Source organism: Paramisgurnus dabryanus, chromosome 21 (assembly GCF_030506205.2).
Source record: "Paramisgurnus dabryanus chromosome 21, PD_genome_1.1, whole genome shotgun sequence".
In the NCBI taxonomy this organism is placed as follows: Eukaryota; Metazoa; Chordata; class Actinopteri; order Cypriniformes; family Cobitidae; genus Paramisgurnus; species Paramisgurnus dabryanus.
The window spans coordinates 11850323-11859247 of NC_133357.1; the positions used below are offsets into that span (position 1 = coordinate 11850323).

General features: G+C 36.2%; 1 protein-coding gene across 2 annotated transcripts; it reads left to right on the forward strand.

Moving 5' to 3' along the window:
- The first annotated feature begins 39 nt into the window (after positions 1–39).
- Positions 40–6205, forward strand: dffa (DNA fragmentation factor, alpha polypeptide). 2 transcript variants are annotated; one of them, XM_065285591.2, is made up of 6 exons: positions 40–288; positions 444–602; positions 695–834; positions 916–1105; positions 2642–2766; positions 3831–6205. In XM_065285591.2, the coding sequence occupies exons 1-6, from the start codon at positions 195–197 to the stop codon at positions 4050–4052; spliced, it is 930 nt and encodes a 309-aa protein (XP_065141663.1). In that variant the 5' UTR covers positions 40–194; the 3' UTR covers positions 4053–6205. The 2 variants fall into 2 exon arrangements, with proteins under 2 accessions (XP_065141663.1, XP_065141664.1); XM_065285592.2 differs by having other exon boundaries at positions 701–834.
- Positions 6206–8925: the final 2720 nt, after the last annotated feature.

Here is an 8925-nt window from a genome sequence, read left to right on the forward strand (position 1 = left end):
TCTGTCTGATCTAGGTCAACTAGCCGATCATAGTTTGATCAGCGCATGTCATAACACGGAAGTCGTTATGTATTTGTTTTCAAATTTGACGTACAGTCAAACAGATCGGTCAAAGTATTAAGTGTAACGTGATTCATGAGCTTTAAGCCACAAAAGTAACATCTACAAACAACGAAAAGACACAAAATGCTATAATGACAGAATTGAAAGCATGTAAAGTGTGTGACGTCGGGCGGCAGAACTGTTACGGGATAGCGGTAACTTCTCTGGTTCAGCTCAAATTTAAAGGTGGGAGTGTACTGTTAATACAAATAAAAACTATGTAAAGCGATCTTGCATGTTGGAGATTTTTACACGTCACTGCAGAGTAGTTTAAATAATACCACGGTGTTACCATAGTACTTTTTTTGGTTTAGCAAACCTTCTTCGTGTCTCATCCACAGGTGCTGAAGCTTTGGGGATCAGTGCCAGTGCATCAGTTTCAGTGGTGTTAGAAGATGATGGGACCATTATAGAAGATGAAGATTACTTTCAGTGTCTGCCAGCAAATACAAAATTCATGCTATTGAATTACAAAGAAACATGGACACCTGCCCTGCAAGGTGACTGGACTGGTCTTTTTTTCTATTTGATAAACACATTAATCATTCATCACTACTCATCTAAACTAATCTGTTTTGTCTGCTTGATGGAGGGACAGGACACCCTAACAGAGATGATGTGGAGGTAGATGGACATGATGACGTTGATGGGGCCGAATCCTGGCATAGTGTGGCAGAGCTTCTCAGGCAAAACTTGGCCAACATTATCCTCATGTCTGAGGCAGATCTACAGGTCTCTTTGAGTTTTCTTTTGTAATTCTTGTCAACATGAACATAATGGATGTTATTTAAATATGTTTTATGTGTGTTACAGAGTTTGATTGGCGTGCCATGTTCAGAGCTGGCTGCAGCACTGGGCTTTTCACAGCAGAAAACTCGTGTCTTACAGGACACACTGCAGACAGTAGTGGACCGCAGGGAGGAGGAGAGACAGTCCAAAGAAATACTGCAACTTTATCTGAAAGCTACAGAGCAAGAAGGCAGTAGAAACCCACAGGATGAATGTAAGAGTGGCCTGTGTTCAAAGAAAATTTTATGCTATGTTTTAATATAATAGTAGCTTACTACTCTTCTTACTGTGCAGTTTTACACTCTATACTGCCTACTACCACCTACAGTGGGCATTCAAAACATTAATATGCTACATTGTTGTTACAGTTTTGAAAAATAAAGCGTCCGAGCATATAGGTACAGTTTTCCAGACAGGGTTTAATAATCCAGGACAATGCCTTGGTTATATTAGGACATTTAAGGAAGTTTTAACAAACATACCTCACAAAAAACAATACTGGTGTGCATCTTGAGACAAAACAATGCCACTAATGTATGTTAAAGGAACACGGCCAACCTTTTGAGATTTTTAAGCTTATTCTCCTTATCCCCCAGAGTTAGATAAGTCCTTACATGCCCTTTTTATAACTGTGCGTCCCGTAATTCTGCCTGATGCATCCACCGCTAGCCTAGCTTAGCACAAAGACTGGAACTAAATGGCTTCAGCTAGCATACTGTAGTGTGACCATACGTGCCATTCTTCCCGGACGCATCCCATCCAGGATTTGGGTTCGTCTTCCGGAAGTCGTATTTGTCGACCCCATACGTCATAGAGGATTATTATTATTATTTATTGTTACAGAAAAGCAACCAATACATTTTAAGGTAAGAATGAAACTACGATTGTATATCTTATGGTTTTAACTGAATGGCGTATGCGGTCAACAAATACGACTTCCGGAAGACGCACCGAAATCCTGGACGGGATGCGTCCGGGAAGAATGGCACGTATGGTCACCCTAGCATACTGCTCCCAATAAGTGACAAATTAACGCGAACATTTTCCTATTTATATGTTGTGATTTGTATAGCCATAGCAAATAACACTTATTGGGAGCAGTATGCTAGCTGGAGCCATTTACTTCCAGTCTTTGTGCAAAGCTAGGCTAGCGGTGGGAGTGTCAGACAGAGTTACGGCATGCATGGAGATGAAAAAGGTATGTATGGACTTATCTAACTCTGGGGGATATGGTAAATAAGCTAAAATCCCAAAAAGTCAGCGTGATCCTTCAATATATGTCAGCGCACGATGTTTAAAAATTAAAGGGATAGTTCACCCAAAGTGAAACTTCTGTTATAATTTTCTGTCTCTCATGTTGTTACAAACCGGTATAAATTTCTTTGTTATGATGAACACAAAGAAAGATATTTTGAAGAATGTTTGTAACCAAACCAATCATGAGCCCCATTTACTTCCATAGTAAAAAAAAAACCCACAACCCTAATCACAACAAAGAAATGTATACAGGTTTGAACTAACTAAACACTTATTTAGTATTGCTCTGGTTCTGCTGACACTAGATGGCGCCGTTGAGCTATTCAGAAATAATACTGTAGCAGTTCAAGCAAGTTAATTTTGTCAGTATCAGGGAAAGAAGTTGCAGGTTAGATGATCAACAGCTTATGTCTTGTTGTGACAACCCTAATCTTTCCAGTGCATCCAAGATTGTTATCTTTAGAGAGTTTAAAGTGAGCTGTCATTGCTGCAGGTGCTAAACTAGATGAAACAGATGGGGTGCAGGTGGAGGCCACAGCAGGGTTCAGCTCCAAAACGCTTATGGTTCTAAAGGACAAAACACACCCCGAGACCAGACTCTCCAATGAAGAGCTACAGGTGCGTTGCTCAACACAACAGTGTTTTATGATCTAAGCATTTGTTAAATAGAATGTAAATATATTTTCACAATAATTTTTAAAGATGTTAAATAAATCTTTGGTGTCCCCAGAGTATATATATGAAGTTTTAGCTCAAAATACCATATAAATAGTTTATTATAGCATGTTAAAATAGCCACTTTGTGGGTGTAAGCAAAAATGTGTCCTTTAAAATGCAAATGAGCTGATCTCTGCACTAAATGGCAGTGCCGTGGTTGGATAGTGCAGATTAAGGGGCAGTATTATCCCCTTCTGACATCACAAGGAGAGCTAAATTTCATGCTTGCAGAAAATGGTATACCAAAAATAAGTTACTGGGTTGACTTTTTTCACATTTTCTAGGTTGATAGAAGCATTGTACTTAAACATGGAAAAAGTCCGATTTTCATGATATGTCCCCTTTAAACCAATTATATAGGAGTCTGTTTTGAGCCTTGTCTAAACACTGAGCTTACAAATATTTATCAATAGGGGGCACTCTCTCTTCTTAGTGCTTAGCATGTTAAGTATAAACAAGCTAAAGGAGTCAAACATACCCGGCGTTCCATTCTAAAGGACTCATCCCTATGATCCAAGTAAAGATGTGCTGTTATCACACGAAGAGTGCGGACAAAGAGTCAGAGCCGATGGTGTAGTGGGCTGTTCTCTGACATATAATGCAGATGCGATTTTGGCAACCTGAGTTTAAATCCCAGTTTGAGGTCCTTATCTCCACCCTGTATACTCTCCTGACATGCTGTTTATCACATAAAGGCAAAAATGGCCCAAAAACATATCTTGAAAAAAAGAATGTGCACTAAGAATCATGGGAGTGAGTTGTCCATCAGTTCTTCCACTTAAAATACTTCTTTCGGAAGGGTACTTACTTCGATTTGCAACGGCGCTTCATTATGGCGTCCATGATTGCACCTCGAAATGCCCTTTTTCACGGTGGCATTATTCAGTCTAGATGAGTCAGTACTCAGAGCTGTGTCTAGATTGACTTCAATTGTTGATTATGGACAGATGTGTTTGTTTATGCAGATGGTGGTGAAACAGGGACTGGAGGTTATGGAGAAGGTGTTGGGCTGGGACAAAGAAAAGACTGCAGTGCTGGTGCAAGCTTGTGAAGCTGAGATTAGTAAGCGTCTACGGCAGGTTCAGGCTCTGCAGTCCCTCCATTCTCAAAGTCGCTCCACAAACATAAGTTCACAACCACAGACTGAGAGAGAGACTCGAGCCAAACGCAGCAAAAAAACAGTCTGAAACAACATGCAAGACATTTTCTATATTGATGGATCTAACAGCACAATTTAAAGAGAAATAAAGATCAACATACACATTTCAAATTTTTTATTAGTGATTATTTCTGTAGAACTCCATAATCCTCAGTGAACATGTGTTTGATGTTATAAAGATATGGTTATTTAACAGATTTAGTTATCGACAAGCATGATTATATTTCAAATAGAAAGGAATGCCTATTATTGATCTGTATTCAATTTCATGTTTCTCATTGATAGAAGTGGTCCATTAACCCATCCTTATGTTGTTTGGAAGAAAACAAAACCGTTTGAATATAAATGTCTGTATCCAATGTTTCAGTGTTAGAGCAAAACATTGTATTCAATAAAGCATTGATGATATTGCTCGGGAAAGGAGTGTGTTATTGTTTTCTGTTTTTTTCCAAGGTTCACCGACTGTCAAATTTGAAATGTTAACGGTTTACAGAACTTAATAAAAAAAGTAATCTCTTGACTTGTAAATGTCTTGTTGCTTCAATTTTTTACACATATTACACACACACAGACGGGTGATTCTCACGAAATCCAGTCTAAAAGGTGTCCAGCATCAGATTTTTTTTAAAAGCCCTTGAAGCCATTTTTTTGTTGTTTTTGCACATATAAGATTAAGGTCTGAAACATATTTCCTATAGAATTATTTACATTTTTTAGATTATCATTACACAAAATTATCATTACCCCAACATGATATTACATTAAATAAATGCATTTACAAACTCATGTTTCGGTAATGAGAACTAAAAAGTTCTCTAGGTACTATGACCAGTGATGGGGAAAGTTACTTTTAAAAGTAATAGATTACAATATTAAGTTACTTCCCAAAAAAGTAACTAATTGCATTACTTAGTTGCTTTTCATGGAAAGGAATTCTTGAGTTACTTTTGTGTTACTTTTTCTTACTAGGCTGAGGCTTGATCTCTTTCAGGCCTTGCAGGTGTTTTTAATGATCGCAAAAATGTCAAGCTCTGGCCTGCCATCGCCGTTTCTAACTGTTCCCGCTCAGGCGCACAGGGTGCGTAAGTCTACGTTAATATGTTCAGTTTAATTCAGTACATTATTTTATTTTAAATTGAATTAATTATACTGAAAAGTAACTTGCATTACCTGGTAGCCATCTTGAGTGTCACAGTCAATTATGTCCCTTCCAACAAATAATTTTTTGAAAATGTTAGTTCCTTGAGGGCTTAAACAATGATTGAAAATTGTTGCGGAGGATGAGAAAATTTTTCTTGGACACATTTATATTCCTTATTATTGTCTCCACATTTACCAACGATCATACCACGTTTCTTTACTGTAAATGTTTATAGTATAACATGCACTGAAGCTTTTTATTTTTTAGATTTTTTTAATTATAGATATTTCCACGTCAAAGAACCCAAATCCAGTCATGAACACGTTGAGGTAATGAAAATTTTCCCCTTAAATGTGGGAAAAACAACAAAATTGGTTTGTATGATGTCATTTGAAATCATGTGCAAAATATTACATGAAGAGATGTTTGTAACTGTATGCTTCTTATTTTGATACTCTTACTTTGCATTTACTTTTTTTATCAAAATGTTTCAAACCCAGACGTGTGTGGTGACTAAACCTACATGAACCTGAACACAAAATGATATTTTTTGCTTTTATACAATATACCAACTAAATTAAGCTAAAAAAGACTTCTATTCAGCTTGTAAGAGAGAGAATTTTTAGCATTAATATTTGCTGTTTGTTAAATGGCTGATAAACTAAGAGCTCTGCTAGTCGGTGCATATCTGTCCTAATTCACTATAAATGTCTTGTTAAATCCATGGTTCCCCGTCTCGCATTGTAACTAGCATGCAGGCTTTGGTGGTTGTGAAGCCTGACGGTCTTAGTGCGGCTCTGTGACTCTGATGATGTACTTTTGATTTAAATTTCTGAATTCTAACCATTGTTAGACCTCACGACAGCGTCAAATCATTTAAAGAGGATGTAGTGATGGTTCATTAGGCTGCTGTTATAAATCCATATATATGAGTAAAGAGTAATGGGCTTCACAGTGTGTGTGGTTTATGTTTTCTGTCCTGAAACCATTAACAGATGATCCGTTGTTAAAAAAATTCAAATGTCTGGATTATTTTTCACTATTGAAATAACATATTTTGAATTTTCTAGGACAATTATAATTATATATATATATATATATATATATATATATATATATATATATATATATATATATATATATATATATATATATATATATATATAATATATTTTTTTTTTCAGTTCAATTTTATTGTGTCAGAAAGTTTTACTACTTTTCACTATAACTCTATTTTTGTGTTATTCTTTATAATGTGCATGCAAATTAGAGGAGACTATAAAGAACCTTTATAGTAACCTTTTACTACCTGCCTCTTAATGTCACTATAATGTCAACATACTGGATCAGTGACACTGAGACCACCCATCCCTCACATCGCTGAGCTCTGACCACTGAAGCAAGCGTATCAACTGAGTTATGTTCTCTCTAGCAGACAAGCGTGACCACGGCTTCAGCCGGTAAAGGTCTGGAAGCATGTCTGGTCTGGTCTGTTACGGCATGATGGATTGACTGTGTCATACAGAGCACAACCACAGTGCATTGATCATTCAGTGACACCTGCTAGCTAAAGTACAGGCTGCATGGCATCTACAAAAAAATCTGAAGAAAACTAAAGGTTCCAATGTAACATTGAATTCTTTGACAGTAAACTTTATGACATGAACAACTCAAAAACAAAAAGCTAAACACGTCACATATCTTTGGAAAGCTGAGAGTCTTGTGTTTCGCAGATACAAGATACAATCAACACAGCAGGTTCGATTAGTTGCCTTTTTTTTCAGATAATGTAGTTACTTGAAGCATTCATAACTCCATTATCTGAAGAAAATAAGCTTAGGGGTTTGTGGGTTTCTTTTTTAATGGGCCTGCTTTTGTAAGAAAACAGCTTACCATTTATTAAATCGACAGCCTGTCCAATACAATGTTTTACACTAAATATTTTTGTTGGGAGCTATAGGTATATTATTTTACCACGCTTTTAAAAGCTATTTTATTAGAGAAGACATAGTAGTGAATGTCATCAGAGTTTTCTTTGTAATTCAATAACAGCCTTTTTAACAACATTATCAACAGCAAATGTTATTCATTTTTAATATTTAATAATGGACATTGTGTAATAGATGTGAGATATTGTATATTGCATGAAAATATAGATGTTTTCTTTGATGTATGCTTTCAGGTTTCACCATTTAAAATAACACTTGAATCATATGATGATGCTAGGATAAGGGATTTAATGAATCTTTTAATGAATCTTTTATTATATTGTATATTATTAAATATAGATTTAAATTGTAATGACTATTGTGACTCTTGTGTATGCCTAATCATGATAATTTAATGCTTTTTAATAAATAAAAAATATTCTTTTTGGACAAACCGTTTAGGGTTAAATTAACCTAGAAATATTTAAATATATTTAACCTAACCATGGTTGAAACTCAGTGGCCATCCGTTGGGTTTGTCCCGTGCAGTTAGAGAACCCCCACCGTGTCTAATCATCCACATGCACGGCTCAAATCTAAAAACGAATAGCTTGGAAAAGTAAGGGCATATATTTAATCAACAAACAGATTTGATGTGTAGTATTGAATGCAGAAAACATCTGCAGTAAACTTTCAGTTATTATCTATTCATGCTTTGAGTTCTTGTGATAGGACACTGTTAAGTAGGCTTGAAAATGATTAGGGCTAAAATAGCACTGGAGAGGTTATTACACAGGCCTGGAGCGATCCTAATGCCCCCGCTGATAGAAGACAACAACTGTGAGATCAGATGCATAATGCATAAGAACTAAATGACTGTAAGTCACGATGCCCGAGCTTACTTGACTTTTAAACAAACACCACTACATTAAGTCAAGTGGTGAAAATGCAACAAATTACTCTAAGCAAAGCCACATTTAGTGATTTCTAAATATTAAAAACTAAGTGTAAAACAAAACACTGCTTTGCCATATTGCGATATTGTAAATATGAAGAGTTCAAATTCAACTTGATATTTCTTCTTGCAAGTTATCATTTTTATCAGGATCTTATATTTAGCTTCAGTATTTTCGTTTTGAAAGGTTATTAGTCAATAATTAAAATGTCTTTTTTCACAGTTGTCTCTTTAGTCATTTTATTGGTATTTAACAAATTTGTCTTTTACTGCAAAACCCTCTAAGTGCATGCAAGCTTTATAGCAAACACTCTGATTTAAAAAAATATTTCAGTTCTTTGGACAAGACATATTAACCAGTTGCAAAATCACTAAAGATGCACCTAGAAACATCGCAAAATGATGAAAGTCAGAATTCAAAAGGTAAAAATTAAGAAACTGAACCACACATTAGGGGAAGCTGTGATGCTTGTGGCATTCTTTCTGAATAAAGATACACTAATGGCGGGTTTCCATTGCATAGTACCCCACAATTTGGGTCGGGGTCAGCTTACTTTTGGGAGCTTTTCCACTGGGTTTAGTTTGTAGTACCCAATACTTATTTTTATAACCACCTCAGTTGGGGTTCCAGGCGACCCGAGCTGATGCCAAAACACTGTAGATCATGGATTGGTTTTTGAAAATTGTCACTACCAGCGGCATCGCTATAATGTAAAAGATTAGCTTTACCTTCATGCTAGCTTGCGCTGTCTCGAGTAAACCTGTTGTCATCTGTGCTTTGCTGTAAGTTCCCAAACTCCCTTTTAGTGATGAAAAACATCCACAGATTGTTAATCAGGAACACCATAACATTTTTTCCAGACTTGCAGTTTGTGGC

What these genes read in the sequence shown, in the direction of transcription:
- dffa (XM_065285591.2), top strand. Translation starts at nt 195, where the DNA reads ATGACAGAATTGAAAGCATGTAAAGTGTGTGACGTCGGGCGGCAGAAC. An exon ending in ATGGACACCTGCCCTGCAAG is followed by an intron (nt 603 to 694) that starts GTGACTGGACTG and finishes TGCTTGATGGAG; the next exon opens with GGACAGGACACCCTAACAGA. An exon ending in TCTCCAATGAAGAGCTACAG is followed by an intron (nt 2,767 to 3,830) that starts GTGCGTTGCTCA and finishes TTGTTTATGCAG; the next exon opens with ATGGTGGTGAAACAGGGACT.